This window comes from Perognathus longimembris, chromosome 2, assembly GCF_023159225.1.
Source record: "Perognathus longimembris pacificus isolate PPM17 chromosome 2, ASM2315922v1, whole genome shotgun sequence".
Taxonomy (NCBI): domain Eukaryota; kingdom Metazoa; phylum Chordata; class Mammalia; order Rodentia; family Heteromyidae; genus Perognathus; species Perognathus longimembris.
The window spans coordinates 12,486,834-12,500,325 of NC_063162.1; the positions used below are offsets into that span (position 1 = coordinate 12,486,834).

The 13,492-nt window shown below is 41.9% G+C and overlaps 1 protein-coding gene across 2 annotated transcripts in view; it reads left to right on the forward strand.

Moving 5' to 3' along the window:
• The window catches only part of Ablim1 (actin binding LIM protein 1), a 243,101-nt gene that overhangs the window by 52,852 nt on the left and 176,757 nt on the right, over positions 1–13,492 (forward strand). The window contains exon 1 of one of the 2 annotated variants that reach the window (XM_048338185.1): positions 6,658–7,698. The exons of the other annotated variant lie outside the window; for it this stretch is intronic. Coding sequence (XP_048194142.1) covers positions 7,665–7,698 — 34 coding nt within the window. The 5' untranslated portion in view covers positions 6,658–7,664. Of the gene's footprint in view, positions 1–6,657; positions 7,699–13,492 lie in introns of those variants that run through there. 2 annotated transcript variants of the gene reach the window in all.

The following is a 13,492-nucleotide window of genomic DNA, read 5'->3' on the forward strand; positions in this document are numbered from 1 at the left end:
ATGAGTGGGGGTGGGGGGAAAAAGACAATTGTGCTGGTGTATAAGGAGATGGAGAGGTTTTTCTCTGACCCTCTACTTGAGGAAAGAAGACAGGAGGGTGGATTTTGTCTGACCACCAACTCCATTCTTTCCTCCTCTTCTAGAATGCTCTTTCTTGAGTCATGAGTCTTAAGACCTACTGACTGTTCTGAGTTCTTGTTTCTACAGAATCCAGAAGTAGACAAAAAGGGTTCTGGCATAGTCCTGGGACTTAATAACAGTCAAAGAAAAGATCCATTTTGGTATGAGTTGAATCATGTATCTCCGCACCCCCCCCCCCAAGTTCATGTGGTCTTACTTTCCTCTACTTCAAGATGAGGTTGCATTTGTACACCAAGGATAATTTATTTTATATGGGATCATTAGTACAGATGACTAGTAGGACTGGTCTCTTAGTTTTTGTGGTTTATTTATTTGTTTGTTTGTACTATGTGTTTGAACTCAAGAACCTGCACATGCTAGACAAGTGCTGTATCACTTGAGCTATACCTCTAGCACTTTATTTTATTTTTATTTTGAGTTTATTTAGTTGCTTTTTATTTAGATAGGATTAAGCTTTTTTGCTTTTGCTGGGACTGGCTTCAGATATAATCATCCTCCCATTTTCTGCCTCTCATGTAGCTAGGGTTACAGGTTTTTGTCAGCTCTGTCTGACCTGTGACCTGTGTTCTTAAAAGAAGAAACCTAAGCTAGGTGCTGGTGGCTCACTCCTCGAATTCTAGCTACTCAGGAGGCTTAGATTTGAGGATCAGGGTTCCAAGTCAGCCCGGTCAGGAAAATCTGTGAGACTCATTGCCAATTTCTACCTTTTTGATGGTTAATTAGAGATATGCATCTCATGGACTTTCCTGCCTGGGCTGGCTTTAATGTGATCCTCAGATCTCAGCCTCCTGAGTAGTGAAGATTGCAGATGTGAGCCACTTGTGTCCAGCTACTATACCATTTGGGGCCTATTTCTTCCCTTCCTTTCTTCATCCTTCCTTCTTTCCCTCCCTTTCTCCTCCTTTCCAACCCTCCCTCCCTTTCTAGTACTGAGGATTTAACCCAAGAACTTCTTCTTGTGCTCTACTTTTTGAGTCACCAGATCTATTTCTGACTTTTCCCTAATTGCCCTCTGCAGAGACAAAGGCGGGAGGTATGTACTGGTCCCTGGGCAAGAAACACTGATCACTGCTTCTAAACCTCATTTCTTCAACTTTCTGTATGTACTTGGGCTATCAAGGAAAGATGTGAGCTAATCTTGCCAAATTCTGAACAATGTAGATAGATCTCAAACTGTGATAGAGAATCAGAGAAACTGTAATTAGGAGAATTTCACAGGCATGCCAGAGTAAGATTGTGTAGGATGTTAGCTGAGACATGTTGATAAGGACCAGTTGCCACAAGCTGATGGCACAATGGCAATAACAATCTGGAATGTCTGGTTTGCCAAAGAATCTGGCACTCTACTAGGCTCTTGGGTTCAGAAATTAAAATTTGCACACACACACATCACCTCCACTTTGTTTGGCTGTGCAAAGCTTTAGGAATGAGAGTTCTTCTTTCCATTACATTTGGGTATTCATATTCCCTCGAAGCTCTTACTTTATCATTGACATTTCTAGCAGCATAATTCTTTAACTTAAAAAATGTACTGAAAGGATTTGATACATGCCCAGTTCTGGCCAGAGTTTTAGGCCAGAGACTTTCTATAGTTGGTTCACTCCCTGTGTCTAGGGGATTACCTTCCATGCCTTACCTTATAGCGAGATACTTTGATGGGGTTTGAATGTGGAGAAAGAATGGACTTCTTCCATTCAGCTTGGACTTGGGAAAGTGACCTAGCTTTTCTGAGCCTTAGTATTTTCATCTCTACATGAGATCGCAAAGTATAGTGTGAGTGTTAAATCAGACTCCCAGCATATCCTTCATGAATCCCATCATCTTCAATTGGTGGGGCTCTTGCTATTATTCTGTCTCTAGCCTCTTTGCCTACTATGTTAAACATGTTTAAAATAATAACAATAGCACCCTTCTTCCATCTATCACCCAGACTGCACATAGAGGGCTGAAGGCTGGGGTGGGAAGAGCTCCAGTAGGTGGCCCGGGGCATCTGATGGATAAGAACATGGGTGTATGCTTCAGGGCCAGTACTTGATTTAGGGAGAGCACCCATCTTGGAGCGTTCCTTGGAGCCTGTGGCATTTGAGTCCCTGCTTGCACACTCTCTGGAACCATGCCCCTGTCACTTACTTTCATCTGGCCTACCTTTTTCTCTTTGTAACATGAAAGGATTGAATAGGATGGGAGTTTTTCAATATATGTTTATTTTTAGCTATGGAACACCTTCATCAAGTGGAGGGACCAGAAGGGAATACACTAGAACTGAATGTTTTTCTTCTGGTAGTAGTTTGGAAAGATGTAGAAAGCTTCTTAAGGCAACCACAAAGTGCATTCTTCTTCTAGTTATTCCTTCTATCTCTAGAAGTCCACATCAACCCCTCTACTTAATGGCACCCATGGGGACTACTTGTGTAGCACTCCTTGGAGGAGCTCTGAGAACACTGAGGGGGAGCTAGGAACACTTCTTACTGTGGAACAGTGATCATGCTCTACAGTGCAAGTTCCTGCCCTTCTCTCTATAAGCTGTGACCTTGACAATGATTACTTTCCCTTTTAGTCCAGTTTCCTCATCTGTGAAAGAGGAACTAATAATAGTCCTCACTCTTAATTGCTATGGAGAATAATTGATAGATGTGAGACATGTTCTTTTTTCATAGCCAGAATAACTTTGAAAAAGACTATCCCTATTTTGGGTTGGCAGTGGTAGATGGTAAAGGAAAGCTTTTAAAAGAGTGATTTGGATAAGCCTAAGTCAAGATGGTCAATTCTCATATGGCCCTCATTCCTTCCCCATCCTGCCTGTGTGTTGTTGAATATAGAGTCCAATGTGCTAGAGATTTTGTTTCAGATCTCTTTTTTTTGAGAGAGAAAAGAAAAGAAATGAGAAGGAAGGAAGAAAGAGAGGGAGGGAGGAAAGGAAGAAGAGAGTGGAAATGGAGGAGGGAGAAGATGAATGAAAGGAAGACAAGAAGGGCAAGAGAAAGGGAGAAAATGGAAGGAAGGAAGGAAGGAAGGAAGGAAGGAAGGAAGGAAGGAAGGAAGGAAGGAAGGAAGGAAGGAAGGAAGTAATCCCCCCTCTTGTAAGTAGAGAAGCAGGAGTCAGTGGTCCATTTGATAGATTTGGAAGAGTTTGGTGATTTGCCTGGGATCATTGGTGAGTTGGTACTAGAGCAGGATTAGAAGCTGGGTGTCTTCTTCTTCCTGGTAGTCAGTGGGTGGCACCTGCTATCTACACTTGCCTGCTGCCCTAAGCAGTGGTCCCCAGGGGAGGGAAGCTGCATGCTATGGCTATCCTTTCTCTCTGTAGCCTGGCAGAGATGGGGCTTTCTTTGTAAATGATATTAATTCAGGAGAATTGCACAAATACAAAAATGATTTTTGATTTAGATAAGAACATTTCCCTCATATACAGTCTTCGGAAAGCATAAACAAACTCTTGGTAAGGGCTAATTCTGAGATATAGAGTGGCTGTATACAAAAGGAATTGGTAATGCAACAGTACATTCATAACATTTATTTGCCAGTCAAAACTAATTTCATGGGATATGTCTAGGAAACAATAAGCAGAAACCAGCTCTGATAGCAGAGAGATAGAAGACTGTTTCTTTCTAGTTTAAGCACTGTTTAAATTGTCTGGTCATTTTCGTTTTGTGGCTCTCCTCTCCATTGTGGTCCCATAACTAGGCTTTGGTTGAAGCTAGTCACCTGGGCTTTTATAGCAACATCAATGAAACCCAAGTTCAAGGGAAGTGGCCCATCAGCACTTAACTTTTCTTTCCCCTTGTCTTTCTAGATAAGGTCTAGAAGGTTCTTCTTCTTTATTGAATATGACCTTTTAAGAAATTTAATTTTCATCTTCCCCAGTGGAATCATTTTTCTTATGGAATTCAATTTGCTTCACGTTTCTGTCTCTTCTGCTTAGTTTAAAAAATGAGACCAGGGCCTTGTGAAAGTTTCATTATGGATATCTGCTATTTGTCACTCATAAGCCATCATAAATTACATTCTGGTCAGCCTCGTCTCCTATTCTGTAATTGAAAAGCAAATCTGGGCCTGGTCCAGACCATGATCTGTTGTCAGGTGAGGCATTTGCCTGTGTTCCCAGACAGGTAAGCACCTCTGTGCTTCACATTTTACCTGCACACGGATCCATTCAAGTAGCAAAACCCAGCATCACCCACAGCACGAGGCTAGACATTCTGTCTAGCCTCGGACAAGTCCCTCAATTCTCCTGGATTTAAGACTTCTCATGTTTCAAATTAGAAATTGTCTCTAAAATCCTTCCTTACTTTCTCCTTTCTTAGAGCTGAGTTCTCTGAACTGTTCTGTGGTGAATAGTTATGCCAAGCTTGAGGCATCTCTGGTCAGATATGCTTAGAAAATGCCCCTTATCTTATCCATCTCACATAGCACACCTTAATTGTAAGTCCCTGGTCAAAAAACTTGTTGAATGATTGTTAAGCAGACATTTCTCCAACACAGGTCAATATACAATAGAAAGCCCTTTATGTGTTAATCACACTATTATTTACTGTGAGGACATTTAGTAGTCAGACTTCAGAAAAGGCTCTGCTCTTGGTCTCCAAGATGGGTTAAATGAAACAAGGAACACACAGCCATGTCTGATGTTACAAAGACAAGTAATATTACCATTTAATTAGTGAACAGTTGTGGGGTGTAAGTAGCAGATTTCTTGATTCTAATAAACCGCCAACCAAACAATCTCTGGTTAAACTAACAAGTCAGATTTGAGGACTACAAGTTGAAATTATTTTGCTAAGTGTCAGTGGTTTACGCCTGTAATCTTAGCGAATCAGGAGGCTGAGATGTGAAGATTGAGGTTCAAAGTCATCTGGGCAGAAAAGCTTATGTGACTCTATCTCCAAAATAAGAATTACTTGATTGGTAATAAAGTTTCAAAATTGGATCACCCTAAAAGGGCAGCTGTCCTGCCTTGCAAAAGGTAAAGATGCAATGTTTTTAACCTAGACACCTTTTTTTTTAGCTTTAGAAAGTAGTTGAAACTCTGGGCTTGGTTCTTTCTTCCCTCTTTCATTTAAAGTAGATAGGACTAATAATTTGAGACAATAAATACTTTAAGAAATTAGGAAAAATTAGTCCCCATTACATTTTAAGGGAAAGTTAACAAGAAGTTTTAAAAATGTAACTATAAAAGACTTACATTCCCGCCAGTCACAAGGGCTCACATCTGTATAATAATAGCTATTCAAGAGACTGAGATCTAGAGAATTATAGTTCAAGGCCAGGGTGGGAAGAAAAGTCCTCATGACCCCATCTCATCAGGAAAAAACCTGGCATGGTGGCAAAAAACCTGTTATCATAGCTACAAACAGGAAAGCTAAATTAGGAAGATTGCAGTCCAGGTGCTTGCCTGGCAGAAAGTAAGACTATAAAACATAATAGCCAGTGTGGCTGGGGCCAGGTGGCTCGCTTCCATAATCCTAGATACTCAGGAGGCTGAGCTCTGAGGATCAGGGTTTGAAGTCAGACCAGGCAGGAGCATCTGAGAGACTCTCATCTCCAATTAACCACCCCAAAGAAGCAGAACGGTGCCTCCAGTGGTAGAGTGCTGGCCTTGAGTGAAAAAGCATAGGGACGGTGCTCAGGCCCTAAGCTGAAGTTCTAGGACTCCCACCCTCTCCTCTCTCTCTTTCTCAATAAGTGAATTAATAAATAACCATCACAGAAAAAGATCTGAAAACATGTCTGTCAGTGGTAGGACACATGCCTATCAAATACTAGGCCAGGAATTCGAACCCCATAAAGGACTTCTGTTTTATTCCTATTGGAAAACTTCCCAAGACATGGACAAAAGCAAAATCAAACATTAGGCTAAGATATGCAATCACTGTGGTGAGAATGCTAAGTAGGTGGGCATAATCACATTTCTGTAAGGGCGACTGACCTTTTGGCAACAATTAACACGTGACAGCTCTGCAGACGCCAGGTGTCAATGACCATCCAGTTATGATCCTTTGTCTGGCGTCTGGTGCTGCTGTCAAGTCAGGAGGACATTATCAGAGGCACAGAGTTGCAGGGTGTGGCCCTTCCCAGGGAAGGGAGCCTAGGCAACCCTTGAGTAGAGCTGTCCACAGGAGCCCCTGCAAAATAAAACACAAAGAGAGGGAGAGTTCACCAAACTTTGTACTTAATCAATATGTTCAAAATAGTTTACCCCCCTCCCCTAGAGGATAGATTATAGGCTTCCATTAAATTAATATTTTCTTTTGGATGGCTATGATTATTGGGGAAATTAAAAGTTGTACCTGTGCAATTAAAACAATAATGCTGTTCCTGGCATTTGTGACTTATGCCTGCAATCCTACTTATGCAGGAGGCTGAGATCTGAGGATTCTTGTTTGAAGACAGCCCCAGCAGGAAAGTCTATGAGACTCCTATCTCCAATTAGCCACCCAAAAGCTGGTAGAGGTATGGCTCAAGTGGTAGAGTGCCAGCCTTGAACAAAAAAGCTAAGGAGACAGCAGCTAGGCCCCGAGTTCAATCCCCTGAGAAAAGGAAGAAAAAGAAAATAATAATAATGCCAGTTTTCTTCTATCTCTTAGGCAATGCTTGTACCTGAGACTGAGAAGATTTTTCCTGTCTCTTCCCATTTAAACCGTGGCTGTGTAACTTTTCTAGTACTCAAAATCCCTGGTGCTTAGAAATACCTGGAAAAAGAGCTAGGTTCTGGGTGACAGGGAATCCAACTCATCACCAAGACCAAAAGAAAATAAGTATCTCTTTCTTTCCTGAGCCTCTTGGATGGGGTCATTCTCGTTCTGTTCAGCCAGTGTGTACCTAACATAAAATGGCTCAAAGTCCAGGCGTCTCCCAGGGGCACTTTGCCAGGAAATAGTTTCCAACCATGACGAAGAGGCTGATAGGAAAAAAATTCCTCTCCAAGTTATAGTATTTTTTTAAAAAATCCTACTACTGAAAAACAAGTTATAATAAAAAATCCCATCTGGTGTAGATAATTCATTGAGAGGGGGAAAAAAAGGAGGCTCGTGAAAAATCAATCCTTGTCTTTCTGTGTCTCACGTGTCTGAGTTATTGTGAAATGCAAGCGACCAAAATCTGGATTCTGCCTTGTGAGGAGGGGAGGAAAATACCAGGAACTCTTGGCAAATTTGAGCAGCAGCTTCCCAGAAGACCGGGCATTTTCTGTAGCAGTGGCATGAATGAACCAATGGGCTCTCACGAGTGGTCATTGGAATGGGCTGAAGGCCGGGTGGGGAGGAGATGGGGATGAGGGTTCTGTAGGTAAGGAAGGAGCTGAAATCACACAGGAAACTCCTCATTCTTCCTGAGCTGGCTGTGGCACACCCACTGGTCCACACCCCTCCCTGAGTCTAACTCAGCCCACAAACTCCTGGGAGGAGAGCCAGGCCCAGCCTTTCCTCCTAGGAGTGGACGCAGCCCTTCAGTGTGCCGGCACCCAGTGAAGAAGAGCTGGAATTCTAGTGCCCGTACATGTTCATAACTTGCAGACAACTGAGCTCATGGAACCTCATCACATAGCCGAAGACTACAAAGGTTTGACTCTTCCTTTTGTAAACTCGCTTTAAAGACTGGGGTGTGGACCACCTGTTCAAAGATGAGGAATGATGCAGGGATAAACTCATCTTATTATAATATAATGTTCATTTTATTATAATGCTTATTATAGTAGGCTAACATGATAATCTACTTATGTGTGCAGTGCATGTTTGTATAAACATGTTGTATAAACACTGATATCATGAATAGAATAGGATGGCAAAATTGACATGGCTGTTCGAAGGAGCCCACCCTAGTTTAACCAGTTGCAGGTAGGTAGGTCCATCAAATCCACTAGACAGCCTTAGAGGTGGCCTGACACAGCCCTGCAGACATTTCCACTTATACCTGCAGCCTGTGGCTGTCACTGCTCATTCTTTTCACATTTGGACCCCTTAAGATAAGAGGATGTGCCTTATTTTGGTCTCTGCAGTACAGGCTAGTGGGCAGCCTCACAGAAAGCAGCTGGGCCTTGTGGCTAGCCCTCTTTACTTCCAGTGGCTCTGCTCAGTGTCCCAATGCCTCCAGAGAGCTGGGCTCTGCCTTCCTCCCAGCACTCCAAGGACTTCACATGTGCATACTTGTCAAGAAGTTAGAAGGAATGCAAGGTTGGCACGCTGTAGGTGATGAATAATTCATGATGGCTTTTTTTGTGCTATAAAAATTTCAAGTAAATGAACATTCTTTTCAAGACTGTGCTAATTTAAAAAATCAAGTAATGTGGATTTTGTAATTTTTTTTTTTATTGACTGATTTTCCCTAGACATTTACTGGAAAAAAAGTTGGCAAGAATCACAACAATAAAAGTTAAAGCTGACAATGGCCATATACTGGCAGTAGGCCAAGACTCTGTCCCAACTTTTTTTTTATCCCTCATTCTTTCTATGGTAATGTCATCACTTGATGTTTACAGAAGATTCTTTGACGTTGTCTGGGTCTTCCTCAAAAGATAGAATCTGAATCTTAATAATAGCAACTACATCTTTACATTTCATAAGTATGCAGTAGTGTACATTCTATGATTTTCTGAGTAAAAGGGGTCAAAGTGATGAAGTTAGCTTATCTCAACTTGTCTCTAGGTCTCTACTTAACTACATGTAATATTTAAATGTATAATTTGTACATATGTAACATTTAAATATGCATGATATTTAAGTAGCTATAAAAATAACTATATTTATTAATTTAAAATGAATTTGGAAATCCCCTGTGTCTTTTGTACTATACAGAGAGTGGAGTTTTGTTTTGGTTTCCAGGAAACTCAAGAGATGCTTTGGAAAATTTTACATGATAAAGAGACTATAAGTAAATGAAGTAAGCCATCCGTTTGATTATATTTTTAGTGGCCAAATCAGAAAGGAAAACTTTCTTGTTTTTGACTACTCTCCTCCGTTCTACTCCATGGCATATTTAGAAGGTGCTTGGAGTCTTTCCACTGGCTGCCAGCTGGGATCTGCAGAAAATATCTCTCAAACTCCCGACAGTTGACTTGAATCTCAGTCATAATTAAATTGGAAGCTGGCAAATTATTTCAAGACTTGAGAACAGGTTATACCTTATGTTTAGAACATAAGGGATTTCACTGCTCTGCATTTTTAAACCATTTACTCTCTCTGGGGAATATTGGCAAGACATTTTAATTAATTTTTTTGATGGAGGGATACTTTTGAGTGCACACAAATCTGACCATGCTTACATTTTATTTCTTATTTTCAGTAGCTGGTATAACAACCAACCTTACCAACCATCTGCTAACCTTTCCCTTTATTAATATGTAGCTCAGCATGCCCCTTCTCTCCTGCCACACCTTGGAAGCACTAGTAGTTAGATGATTGTCGATTTAGGACTTTGGGACAGGTGTTTACTACTTCTTTTCTAAAGGATGTACTTGAGCTAGAGTATGCAGACAATTAACAGTGATTAAGGCTTCTGAAATACCCATGCTTCTATTTTACATTAAAATCTGACTTCTGGCATTAGGTCTCCATGATATACATACTTTAAAGGTTGGGGTGAGAGCCAGGTTAGTAATCAGATGATTGGGATTTAATAAGATTTATGGCTAAATGTCATATGGAAAGGGGGCAGGGGAAATGCAACATGAGCATTTCATGCCTTTTGGGTTTTGTGAGAGAAAATGGAAATGCTGGACAGGTTTTTCTGCTTTCAGAGTCACAGCTGTTTCTACAAATGAGCTCTGCCACAGTAGGTGACCGTGGGTCAATTAGAGCATGACATTGGCAGGAACAGGCCTGAGGAGTGGTAGCAGGCAGCAGCCTGGAGTGGGGAGTACTGGGGTTCCCCCAAACAGCCATCAATACAAAGAGCTGAGTCTTAGCTTCCCCGTGGTGATGGTCACCCACTCCCCAGGCTTGTGAGTTCCCCAAGGCGCCTTGTAGACATTCGTGGACAGGAACTCTGAGCCTGGCATGGCCCTTCTTTATAACCTCACTCATGGGAAGCATGCCCCCATGCCCATGTGGGAGTTGAAACAGAAACTCTGCAGATGTTGAGGGTACATGGAACCCTCGGAAAGCACATTGTGGAGTGGGAAGTACCTCTTTCTGCCTAGTTTTAAATGCCGTCAGTGATGCGTCATCCTTACTTTTTTCTTTTCTTTTTCTTTTTATGCCAATTCTAGGGCTTGAACTTGGGGCCTGGGCACTATCCCTGAGCTTTTTTTTTTTTTTGCTCAACCACTTGAGCCACAGCTCTACTTCCAAACTTCTAGTGGTTAATTGGAAATGAAAGTCTCACTTTCCTGACTGGGCTGGCTTTGAACCGTGATGCTCAGATCTCAGCCTTCTGGCTCTCTGGGATTACAAGCATGAGCCACTGGTGCTCAGCGTATCCTCACTTTTCTTACAGAAGGTGATGGCTGCCATGTAAATAACCCAACCACACAGTCATAATCATTCACTTAGCCATTTCGTTGACTCTTGGCTTCACTAGTGGCTTTTGTTTTTTAACTTTAGAGTCACCGTCACTGTAATAGTCTTCCTCATTGTAGCTTCACCGGAAGGGTTCCTCTTCACATCCTGGATTTGGCACTAGAGCCATTCATTAACATTCTGCTTGCTATAATTAACTTACCAAGCACCTCTTAGTAGGTGGCAGGTGCTGTACTAGCTACTGTTCAGAATGAATTGCTGTCATTTAGAATTTATCAGCTCCCTTCGCATGTATATCATAGGTGCACTGCCCAACCAGCTGACATAAGACATTAAGGAAAGACCTGAGCAGAGCCAAGAATGGAGGTTGGGAATGGAATGAAAGTGTAGGAGAATGCATATTCACCTACAGAAATTACGATGCCCATTAGGTGAGGCTTGGGGCTCTCTAAGGTTAGGTGTCCCCCTACTATTGACAAGGGGTACCATCTGACCCTGGGTCACTTCTTGCTTGTCTTTCTAGTGGGTACTCTTTTTCCTCAGGAACATCTTTCTGCCTCTGCACACTCCTAGAATCACAGGAGACAAAGGGTGTATTTTCCCCCATGATAACATGACTGTTTTATTGGTAAATTTCAAAGTTACTTCTATTACAAGTGCATAATGTGGACTTGAAGGAGGGCATACATACTCCTTTTGGGTACATAAGAGACTGGTTAAATACTTGAGCCCCAGAGGCAGAGATTTTTTTTTTTCAAATTGCAGGTTTGATACCTAGTGGTTGTGTCACCTAAGGCAAGTTTCTTATTTTCTATGTACCTCAGTTTCCACATCTATCAAATGGAGGTAACACTATTATTTGCTGTTATAAAAGCATGGGGATTAAATGAGAATATTTATAAGATTTATTGCACAGTGCTTCACCTGTAATAAATGAGTTATATAATTCATAATTATAGACCAGTTGGAAATCCTGATTCTTGCAATTTATTTATTTATTTTATTATTATTATTTTTTTTGGCCAGTCCTGGGCCTTGGACTCAGGGCCTGAGCACTGTCCCTGGCTTCTTCCCGCTCAAGGCTAGCACTCTGCCACTTGAGCCACAGCGCCGCTTCTGGCCGTTTTCTGCATATGTGGTGCTGGGGAATCGAACCTAGGGCCTCGTGTATCCAAGGCAGGCACTCTTGCCACTAGGCTATATCCCCAGCCCTTATTTATTTTCTTATTATGCTGATACTGGGGCTTCGACTTGGGGGCAGGGAACGGTCTCGTAGCTTTGTTCACTTATGACTTTTTGGTGATTAATTGTAGTAAGAGTCTCACTCTTTCCATAAGGCAAAGAAAGAGATTCCAAATAACTGTTAGACAGGGGGCTTTTACTTATTGGAAGAATCAGGTGTTGATACAGGTTTAACAAGGCTTCTATTCCTATTGCTAGTAAAATGTATTTTTTCTATTGTCTACATAGCAGAACTCCATTCTCTCATTCTCAGAATAAAAGCTTTCATGAAATGAAAGGAAAAAAAAAAAAGAAGAGCATCTCACTGACTCTTCTGCCAGGGCTGCTTCAAACCTCAATCTTCAAATCTCAACCTCATAAATAGCTATGATTACAGATATATGCCACTGCTACCTAGCTCTTGAAAATTTTTATTGTTCAATAGTCCTTGAAAATCTAAAGACCCAAAGCTTTAGATTTTCAAGGACTATACAATAATAAAAACAGTGGGAAGTATGGCTAGGAGGATCATAGTGGTTAAAGAGGCAAAAAGGGCTGGGAGCATGGCTTAAGTGGTAGAGCACTTGCTCAGTAAGTACAAGGCTTTGAGTTCAAAATGTTATCGTCTAAAAATGTTAAAATCCATTATGATTGCCTTAGAGTCTATATGAAAGCAGTGTGTGGCCAAGACCTGGATTGCAGGCCATGTAAAGCTTATTTTAAAAGTCAACGGGTCCTTGGCCTGTCCCTCTTCTTTCTTTCATTATTTCAATGGCTTCTTTTTATCTTCCTCCTCTTCCCCTCCCTCTCTCCCTCCTTTCCTTCCTTCCTCCTTTCCTTCCTTTTCTTTTCTTTCCTCCTCCTCTTCCACTTCCCTCTTCCCCTTCTCTTTCTTCCCCCTCCTCTTCATCCCTCTCTCCTTCCTCATCTTTCTTCTTGTGTGACAGTCCTGGGGCTTAAATTCAGTGCTGGGCACAATTTTTCAGCATTTTCACTCAAGGCTGGCATTCTACCACTAGAGCCCCAGTTCCACTTCTGTTTTGGGGGGAGGGGGTTAAATGGAGCTAAGAATTTCAGAGACTTTCCTACCTGGGCTGGCTTTGAACCTTGATACTCAGATCTCAGCTTCCTGAGTAGCTAGGATTACAGATGTGAACCACCACCACTTGGCCTTTAATGGTTTCCTCTGATATGTAACACATGGTTTTGATAAAAGTTTGAGAGTATCAGTTGTAGATTTGGACTTAGTTATCTAGTGTAAAAGTAAAATCCAAACTATCCTTTGTAAGTATACCCATAGTTAATTGGGGCGGAAGGGTGAGGTGGTGGTCATATAAGCATATAAGCTTCTTACTTGAAAAGACACAATGAAGTACCAGAACACTTAGCTGAGTGGTAGCAGGTGCCTTCTCTGCCTCACTTCACCTGTACAATGTAAAGCAAGCAGAGCTGTTGTACTTGGCATGGCCTCTCATGTCTTCTCCAACTTGTGCCCCTGAGGGTTGGTCTCCTGGCACAGTGGAACCCCTTCCTCCCTGCCTTCTGTGGCACTTCTGTGCCTCCAAGTTGGGGTCTTTGCCAGTCTGTCCCTCATCCACACGGTGCCCCTAGGTTAACATTCAGCCTTCGATCTGGTTGTGTCAGCCACTCACCATTTAGCTTTCCAGGTTGTGTTGTTA